The 10,724-nt window shown below is 40.8% G+C and overlaps 1 protein-coding gene across 2 annotated transcripts in view; it reads left to right on the top strand.

Annotated features, from left to right (window-relative positions):
* spon1b (spondin 1b) overlaps nt 1-10,724 on the top strand; it is a 214,453-nt gene that overhangs the window by 50,663 nt on the left and 153,066 nt on the right. For both annotated transcript variants that reach the window (XR_004333036.1, XM_032523322.1), the window contains exons 4-6: nt 3,719-3,792; nt 4,522-4,644; nt 8,777-8,925. Coding sequence is in view for 1 of the 2 variants with exons in the window: in XM_032523322.1 (XP_032379213.1) it covers nt 3,719-3,792; nt 4,522-4,644; nt 8,777-8,925 (346 nt within the window). In the remaining variant the exon portion in view is untranslated. The remainder of the gene's footprint in view (nt 1-3,718; nt 3,793-4,521; nt 4,645-8,776; nt 8,926-10,724) is intronic.

Here is a 10,724-nt window from a genome sequence, read left to right as displayed (position 1 = left end):
ATTATTATTATTACTATTAGTATTATTATTTAATAGGTGGTAAAATTAACCGGGTGGTGCACAATACAGCTTTACGTACAGCTTTAAGTTGATATTTGATTCATTTGACAACCTCATGTTTAACAGAACAATTAATAATGGCTGCACAAGAACAGGCGCACACTATTAATAGAGACCAGGGTTTACCACACCAGATAGGACCCCAGGTGCAGGTTGTGTAAAGACGCACCTGAGACAGTAAGCACATACCAGTAATTCAATTCAATTTTATTTATAGTATCAATTCATAACAAGAGTTATCTCAAAGCACTTTACAGATAAAGTAGGTCTAGACCACACTCTATAATTTACATGGACAAAACAGTTCTAGTATGCAATGTAAGCAATGTCTAACGGCCGGTTGGGGTTGAAAGGAAAAGTGGCAATAACAGTAACAGTAAAAGATAAAGGAACAGTGACTAAAAATAGTAGTTTGTAGTAGTTCATGGCATAGCAGGGCACTGCACAGCATTAGATTAGATTAGATTAGATTAGATTCAACTTTATTGTCATTACAAAAGTACAGGTACAAGGACCAACTAATGCAGTTGGGTCTAACCAGAAGTGCAATGCAGTAAGTGCAGGATATACAATGGTTCCATAAGTGCAAGACATGGATATGTAATGAATAAATATAGAAAACAATACTATTATAAACAGAGTTTTACAGTGGGTTGTCCTTGAATACAAATATAGATAACAAGGTATTGTGAGCAAGAATTACAGCTAGGAATTTGGTGGATATTACTATAATTGCAAATTTTTACAGATATGTGCAAATAGCATATATACTAAGAAATAAAATAAAGTTGGGCAGAAACCTCCGAATAATAAAGTGCGGTGGAAAGTAATTGGCATATACAGTTAAAGTACGGTAGTGCGGATGTAAATGTAAACAATTGGTCTGTAAATAAACAGTCAGCAGTGCAAATGAAATGTAAGTAGTGCAAAAAGGTAAGTAGTGCAAAAGATGCAGAGTAACAGTCGTTACTATAGAACAGTCAGCAGTGCAGATGAACATTATAATTTTGCAGATAACAAATGGAGGCAGTGTGGGGAGGGAGAGGGAGAGTCTGTCAGTATATGAGGGAGTGGGATCAATGAGGATTAGAGTTCAATAAAGAGACAGCTCTGGGGAAAAAACTGGTCTTAGTCTGCTGGTCCGGTCCGGGACCCTGAAACGCCTGCCGGAGGGAGGAGGAGAAACAGTCTGGTGGGCTGGGTGAGAAGAGTCCTTCAGGATGCTGCGAGCTCGATGCAGACAGCGTTTCCTCTGGATGTGCTCGATGGCGGGTAGTGGGAGTCCCGGTGATGCGCTGGGGCGGTTTTACCACCCGCTGCAGTGCCTTGCGCTCTGCAACAGAACAGCTCCCATACCACACTGTTGCACAGTTGGTCAGGATGCTTTCTATGCACAGCGATAGAAGTTACAGGATAGTCAAGGAAAGTGATTCTTCCTCAGTGTCCTCAGGAAGAAGAGGCGCTGGTGAGCCTTCTTGACCAGGCAGGGGTGTTGGTTGACCAGGAAATGTCCGCGAGATGTGGGATCCCAGAAACTTGAAACTGGAGACACGCTCAACAGCCATTCCATCGATGTGGATGGTGTCGTCGTGCCCTTGGCTCCTTTCTGAAGTCCGCGATGAGCTCCTTGGTTTTGGTGGTGTGTGAGGAGGTGGTTATTTTCAGTGGAACCATGTGGCCAGGTGCTGGATCTCTTCCTTAGGCAGTCTCATCGTTGTTGCTGATGAGACCAATCACCGTAGTGTTCGTCCGCAAACTGATGAGGAATTAGATTCGTACACAGGCTTGCAGTCGGAGGTGAAGAGGGGTAGAGAAACGGGCTCAGCACACAGCCCTGTGGTACACCAGTGTTGAGTGTGATGGACGTGGAGCAGTTGGAGCCTGATCGAACATTCTGGGGTTGTTGGTAAGAAAGTCCAAAATCCAATTGCACGTGGAGGTGTTGATGCCCAGGTCTCAAGTTTGGCTATTAACTTAGCCGGGGATGACAGTGTTGAATGCTGAGCTGAAGTCAACACACAGTATTGGCATAAGTGTTCTTATTGTCCGATGTGTGAGCACAGAGTGCAGTGCCATGGAAACCGCATCCTCTGTGCTCCTATTGCTACGGTAGGCGAACTGGTGTGAGTCCATGTTGATGGTAGCGAGCTCTTTAGGTGTGCCAGGACCAGGCTCAAAGCACTTCATTACGATGGGTTGTGAGTGTACAAGGGCGGTAGTCGTTAAGGCACTTCGGGCTGGAGTGTTTTGGCACTGGCACAATGAGTGATTTAAGCATGTTGGTAAAGCAGCTTGGGCAAGAGACAAGTTGAAGATGTCTGTAAAAACTCCAGCGAGTGCTCCGCACAGCCCTGAGTACGCGTCCAGGGATGTTATCCGGTCCAGCAGCCTTGTGCGTGCTGATCCTGTCAGTGCCTTGCAGATATCTGTGGAGGAGAGTGTGATGGGGGGGTGGTCAGCTGAGGGTTTGAGCGCTTTGGCAGTCAGTTTTCTGTTGTCTCTTTCAAAGCGAGCATAAAAGTCATTAACTCGTTCAGGAAGTTGACATCAGTGGCTGCGGGGGTGGAGGAGTGGGTTTATAGTCACTGATGGCCTGAATGCCCTGCCACATGCGTCGAGGATCAGCGTTACAAGGCACAGCAGAGTGTAGCAGGCTTTGTAAGTCAGTAGAAGGATTTTTAAATTCAATGCTGGATTTTACTGGAAGCCATAGCAGAGAATAGCCGCTAATTTAAACGATAAAGCAGAACAACAATAAAGCAGAGTTGAGTAAGTTTTGCTGGAGCAGCAGAGTTGCGTCTGTAACACAGGAACACTGGAAGTGACACAATAGGCTTTACGTAAACGTCAGCATGTCAGATCACCATCACGTGTAAGATGCAGGCAGGTACGGAACTAGATGTCTGGTTTAATGTACAGGAATATCTGTGCCATGTATGGGCTGGAAGTCCCAAGATCCAAGTGAGAAGCACCTCTGTAGGTGGATGAGAATTACATACCTGAGATCTTGTGAGACTTTCAGACCAAGAAGATAAAATGGGGATGGCTAAACACTGGACATTATAGTGGTTGACAAACAGTCGAAGAAGGCTGTTGTGATAGACATAGCAATCCCAAGCAATAGCAGCATAGGGTTAGAAGAAACACAAGAAGCTTGAAAAAAAACAAGGTTTTATAGAGGATGTTGAAGATTTTGAAAGTAAAGGCAACAGTGGTTCATTGGTAATCGGACACTTGGGGCAGCCCCCAAACTGGGACAGTGGCTCCAAAAAGACAAATATTTATGTGTGTCAGAGTGATTACAAACAACGAGGAGCTTTAAAAGAAACAAATTGCACTTACCTTACAAGAAAAGGTTGCAGGTGTTCATCCAAAACAAAGCAGAAAACTTCAAAACAAAAAATACAATCCCTCAGTGGTTATTGTTTTTTATTCTTTTAAAAGACATTTCTTACTATCAAATGTTGGGGGACCCAATACCTTCCCCTCTTGCCAAGGATTATATGAATCAGATATTGAAAAACACCCACTATGGTATTATCCATCTAATGCACTTATAGCATTCTCCTTGCAAGTTTTACTATACAACTTTCACATTTCTCTCATCTTTCTTTTCAATACTTTCCCTTCCTAACTATCTATCTCTCTGTCTCTCCAGGGCCAGTATTGTCCAGAAGAGAATCATTTATTTCCAGGATGAAGGCTCTCTCACTATTCGACTGTGTGAGAAAGGTAAAGACAGCTGCCCATCATCTCTTCCCCTCTCTTTTTGGCTGCTTATCTTTTCATCCTTGTCCACCCATCATGGTGCCAATATCCCTTTTTTTCTATTGTTTTTTTTTTTTATCTTTTTGGAGCGGAGCAGCTCCCAGTCTCTGTGTTTAAAATTTTTTGAAGACCAAAGAGGCAGTGGGGGGAACTGTGAGGACGTTGAATCATGGATATCCAGGGAGTCTGTGTGTAATTTAAGTATTTCTTTATATTTCAACACAGAGCAGCATCACAGCATTTATCATCCTGTGATTTCACTGCAGGGGAAAGTGCCATGCCAGATTTTTATTAACTCCTGTGAGACAGTTAGGTGATAGGACTCTATTAGCTCTGATGCACACACATTTATTGTACAATAAAAATCAGAGCAAACAAAAAAAAAAATGGTTTGTCAAGCCTTTCATAACAACTACTTCACCTCACCAAAATCTTAATCTTATACCAGGGTTTACCATACCAGATAGGACCCCAGTTGCAGGTTGTGTTAAGCACATACCAACAATTAAATTCAATTTTATTTATAGTATCAATTCATAGCATGAGTTATCTTGAGGCACTTTACAGATAGAGTAGGTCTAGACCACAGTACAGCTTTACGTGGATTTTTTTTCTATGATTTAGATTTCTTCACATATGAGTGGGTGTTCATATGACTGGGGGTTGTCATGTTCACATCCTTTCTTCATGTAGAGCGTGTGTTTGGTGAAGCCACAGAAGTTCCTGATACGGAGTGCTGTGCCTGCGGAACAGCCAAGTACAGACTCACCTTCTATGGCAACTGGTCAGAGAAAGTACATCCCAAAGACTACCCAAGTAAGTACAATCTGTTGATGACCACTAGTCAAAGTACAGACTGCCAAAAACTGCCAGAAAAATTGCCACAAAAAGGAGGACAATACTGGATAAGATTAACCATGACCATCAATCAATCAGTGCAGCAGTTATTCAAACTTAATTCACTGAAACAACTCATAGTTTGACAATTTGGGAAATACGCCTCTTCATTTCTTGTCAAGAGTTAGATCAATACAAAAGCAACAGTTGGTTAGTTTAGCTTAGCATGAAGACCGGAAACAGAAAAAAAACACAGTTTTTTTGGCTTTTTCCAAAGACAACTGTTGTGTCCCATAGTCAGAAATGGGAAGTAACAAAGTACAAATACTTCCTTACTGTACTCAAGTAGATTTTTCAGTAATTTTTACTTTTTATTTATTTTTGTGGCAACTTTTTACTTTCTACTACTTACATTTTACAAAACTGACTCGTTACTTTAGTTTTGTACAAAAGGTTGGAGAATAGCGCGGACACGCGCCTCATACCGCGAGCGGGCAAGCCATACAGAGAGAAAAGGATTCATAACAATCCGTGCTCAAGGATTTATAAACGTGAGCAAAATAGGAAAAATATTCTATATACTGTATATTCTTAACTTAATCATAACTGTCTCCTCAGTTGTACTACAGCACTTACTGTTAAAACATAAGCTTGGAGACACTACTTTATTTAACCATTAAATTAACAAATATTTGTCTGTGGGTGTTGGAGTTTATAGACGTCTAAGTACCGACGGCTGCTGCTAGAGACCAGTCTTATTGCTCCAGGTTGGAGGACGGCTCGTTTTGATAAAAATGTATTTGTAGCTCATTGTTAACTTTACTACGTTAGGAAAGATGCATCATTTCGGATTTAATATCATTTTGCTACAGAGTAATTGATCCCAGAAGTGTGAATATCTTTCCTACTTTGCTCACGCTTATTAAGATTATGGATCCGTGCGCACGGTGGGCGCGGGTGTATATGGTAGCCTTTACAATGTTATTTATTTATTTGCAGAAACACCACACACACACACACACACACACACACACACCCACACACACACACCACACCACACACCACACCACACACCACACACACACACACAACGTTGCCCTGTCTGGGTTGTACCAGACACACACCTGGGACCAAGTTGGAAAACCAGAATCGCTTTAATCCATAACGTTTCATGGTTTTTTTTGCTACAAAGGTCAAACATGTAGCTATGAAACAGGACACATGGTTAGCAGTATTTTAATATTCAAGTGTCTAACAGTAATAAATCTGGATATGATATAATTCACCAGACGTCCGAGATCAAAACTGGGAAATAATCCCCAAAAAGAGAAAACGGGGACATTTCCGTTTTGACTATCAATCTGATTGAAAAAACTAATGTTTGTGTCTTTAAAAACAAACAGGACAGAGATCGTTTTTTTCTTCTGTTTTAGTTGTGGACAGACAACCAAAAACGGGGACTGTCACCTAATCCGAGACGTCTGGTCACCCAGACCATAGACCAGACATCCTCTGTGTATCTTTTATTTGTAAATGATGGTATTGCAAAATACCCTACATCACATATATATATATAATATATATATATATATATATAATTGCATCAAACATATACATATTGTATATGTATATATTATATCACATATAGGTTTTGCAAATCATACATTATAATATGATGGGAAGAGAAACAGATAGTGGCTGTAAAGTTAGATATTTAAGTACAATAACAATATGATTATATTATTAGAGTCTACTTGAAGCTTTTTATATTTGTCTCTCTCTCTGTCACACACACACACCACCACACACACCACACACCACCCACACACACACCCCACACCACACCACACACACACCACACACACACACCCACCACACAGACAGTCTACCTGTTGTTCTGCATCAATCGCCTCCCGGACCTTGACATTTAGGGGCCGCACTCCACCACACACAGACACACACTCACACCACACACACACCACTAGGTTTGCACGACATTCACAGAATGTGATATTACAACATTGAGTGTGAATTCCGATATTTTTAAACATATGTAAAATTACAAAATAGATTCATAACAAATTGAACACGTTTTCTTACAACAAAAGTTTTATTTCACTGACAGTCATATTGGACGGTTCCAACTTAAATAAATAACTAAGGACCGATGTCTACAGAACAACGGGCTCTACTGGTTGGACAGTAAAAATGCCATAAATAAAGTTAACAGGACAGCTCCACAAAATAACTATATATTGCATATCGCAACTTTGTATATTTGATAATGACCAGTTTGTCTCAGCCTTATTACATAAGTATTTGGACAAGATCCACCTCTTTATGTTGTTGTTGACTCTACTCAAGCACATTGCTAGTGAAAAGGCATAATATATATATATTTATATATATATATATATACATATATATATATATATATATAGATATATATATATATGTATTATAATACCTTGTAAGAGTAACGTGCAAGTCTTATCAACCAAATCCCAACTAAACCAGAGACGATCCCGAATGTAAGACCCATAAGCATACATTAGTGCTGCTTTAGGACCCCCAGAATAATGTATAGGTCATACTCACTTCTATAACAATGTGCTGTGTAACGATATTGCGTTGATATATCTTTTACCCCTAACAAAGCACGCGTACCAGTACTTATTCAAAGTAGCAGTATGAAATGAAAGTGGCAGTTTTTATTTAAACTGCACATTTACTTGTTTGAATCTCCCTTTAAAACTCGCAAAACTTAACTGATGTAGCAATTTTCAAAACACGGATACAAAATGCTTTACAGAACCCAGAGTTAAAGAGATAAGATAAAAGAAATCCACCGATCTGAGCAGGAATATGCTGCAGAGTAATCTGGTATCTTGTATTTTCTGCTGCTAAGGAACGAGTATGACCGGTCCAAGATGGCGGCTGGATTTCTCGCGCTCAGCCTACCAATACGGCGTCTACTCTTTATATGTCTATGCTTACCAGGGAATCACGAGACAGAGACAACCACACAAGACTGGGGAAAAAACCAAGAACACACACAAGGAGGCAAAAAGGGAAAAATAAACCCAAACAAAAACCCCAAACCACAACAGTTATTTATGTTAAACTTAAATTGGATTATTTTTGTAGCTTGGTTGGGATGTGCCCGATCCAAAGGTAGATTGTGTGTTGACTTTTGAACTGGAAGACATGTATGGGAGAGATAGAGAGGCAGTAATAAATACTGTGGGGGCTAATTATTGTCCTTTCATAAGACAAAATGTAATATTGTAGTCATTTGCACCATGATTTTATTTACAATTTAGTTATTTAGCCAAAATAAAAATGCTGAAATGAATTAGCCCACAATATGTTTCAGTATTTGTTTTACGCTTTTCACACTGCAGGTTATAGTTGCTTACAACTGAAAACATCAGATAGAACCGAAGAGAGAGTTTTTTTGGCAGTTGTTGCTCACAATTACCTCTGAGACTTTGTGTTGACCGAACTGAACAAGACCCGGTGAAAATGACCGTTATCAGACAATAACTGCATTGGGTGGCAGCATGAAAATATTTTTTCTAAATATAGATAGTAAATTTACACATTAACACTGCTAAGTGTTACTGTAACCAGTTTTTGTGTTGGTGTAAGCTGTGAGAAGTATATATATGGTGTGTGGAGGCTGTGTGTGTCCATTGTGCTATAGAGATTACCACAGCGCTATAGTGACGACACATTATCAGTAAAAACAAAAGGATACTGACAATTGGGCACTGGGTCTGGCGGTTATAGTGCCCCTAAAGTGTCTGCCGGTGCTAGTGTTGAAAAAAAGTATTAAAACAAGTTGCTGTTAAACAAAGGGTTCTGTGCGTCTTCACTGGTTGCCTGGGCAATCTTCACTAACCCCCTGTAAAACCACAACTTAATTGCTCCTAGCCAAAGGAAAATACTGACTGACCAACAGAAATATACAGTTTATTATTCCTATCTTGTCAGGATGTCAGGCACACAGCTAGCAACATATTCAATCAGTGAGTATTCACTCCCCTCTTGACTTACTTTTAAGAAATCCAACCACTCCAACCTAAATGTAAAAAAAAATGTCTTCCAGGACGAGCGAACCACTGGTCGGCTCTGATTGGTGCGTCTCATACCAGAAGTTACGTGCTATGGGAGTACGAGGGCTACGCCAGCGAGGGAGTCCGTCAGGTTGCTGAGTTTGGCTCCCCAATCAGGATGGAAGAAGAGATTCGACAAAAGGTAGGGGAATCAGATACAGTGTCTGGTTTAGGCAGGCTGGTCTTGTTTTCTTTGGCACAGAAATGATGGTGGACTTCCTGAAGCATGTGGGTATGACAGGCTGAGCCAGTGACAGGTTGAATATTATTCTAAATACCTGCACTAGTTGGTCAGCAGTTTGAGTACCCACCCAATAATAGTCAGGTCCTGCTGCTTCCTTGATGTTTACATGCTTAAAAGCCCTCCTGACGTCATACTCAGAAAGGGAGGTAAGTGAGAGGTGCACCAACCCACCAATTAAACTCTGCTTCAGCTGTTTTTGCTTTATGGGTGCCGATGGCCTCAAGCAAGCACATTATGTGTTTAGCTCACTTGCTATAGACCAATCAGTACTTAATCTCCATCATTATATGTGCTTATGCCCCCCTGCCATTTGTCAGGGGCATAGACTGTAAAATCAATGGACGAAGCTTCTGGCTGTGAATAGTAAAGCCAATGCAAGTGCCTTAAACCTGCATTCTATCTCATTTCAAGCAGGGGGCAACTTCACTATCGTTTGTAAAAAGAAGTCAGTTGTATTAGAATGGGTAAAGGACCCTACTTCTCACTTGAACCAAGCTATCTAGCTACTAGAAGCTTTAGCTGGTAACGGAAGGGAAGGTCTGACAATTTTTGTACTGACGTACATGCAGATAATTGGTGCCAGTACCCAGAAGGTACTATATTACTTCCTTCAGAGGGGTTGGAAATTGGCAAATTTAACCAACATTAAGCAACCACAAACAACACTAGCTTGACTGCATCATCCTCCCCAGCTACACTCTCCTGTCGAAAAATCACCATGTGCGGTTTAAAAAACAAATAAGATAGCAACAGCCAAATTGCAAAACGCAAGGCTTCAAAAAGGCTTTCCCCAAACCAATGGGAGTGGTGCTAATACGTCAGTTATTTTTTGTAGTTCATGGTCAGGGGCTATTACAACATAAACAGTTACGTGACCAGAGAAGTTGCAAACCCAGGGTAAATATTTGAAATGTCTTTGAAAGATGAAGCAGCTTAGAGTCCAAAAGGACACAGAGTTGGATTATTTCTTCCTGAACACGTGGCTAAAAATTAGCTTCAGGCTTATTTATCACGGCTACTATATAATTCAATGTGTACTCAACAGAGGGGGGGGCGGCTGTGGTAGAGCGGTTGCCTGCCAATCGGAAGGTTGGTGGTTCAATCCCTGGCCCTGTAGTCCCATGTTGAAGTGTCCTTGGGCAAGACACTGAACCCCGAGTTTCCCCCAATGCTGCTCGAGTGCTCGGAGTATGAATGAGTTAGTGTTTATCTGATGAGCAGGTGGCACCTTGTACGGCAGCCTCGGCCACAGTGTATGAATGTGTATGAATGTGTGTGAATGATGAATATTTCCTGTATGATGTAAAAGCGCTTTGAGTAGTCGTTAAGACTAGAAAAGCGCTATATAAATACAGCACATTTACATTTAACAGAGATGACAAAAGTACTCACTTCTCGTACTTAAGTAGAAGTACAGATACTTGTGTTAAAAAACACTCTGGTAAAAGTACTGATTTAAATTTACTCAATTCAATTCAATTCAATTTTATTTATAGTATCAAATCACAACAAGAGTTATCTCAAGACACTTTACAGATAGAGCAGGTCTAGACCACACTCCAGAATCCACAAGGACACAACAGTTCTAGTAGTTTCCTCCAGAGCAAGCAACAGTGCGACAGTGGCGAGGATAAAAACTTCCTTTTAGGTACAAACCTCGGTCAGACCCAGGCTCTTGGTAGGCGGTGTCTGACGAC

This window comes from Etheostoma spectabile, chromosome 8 (assembly GCF_008692095.1).
Source record: "Etheostoma spectabile isolate EspeVRDwgs_2016 chromosome 8, UIUC_Espe_1.0, whole genome shotgun sequence".
NCBI lineage: Eukaryota > Metazoa > Chordata > Actinopteri > Perciformes > Percidae > Etheostoma > Etheostoma spectabile.
This window is presented reverse-complemented; position numbering and strand designations above follow the sequence as displayed.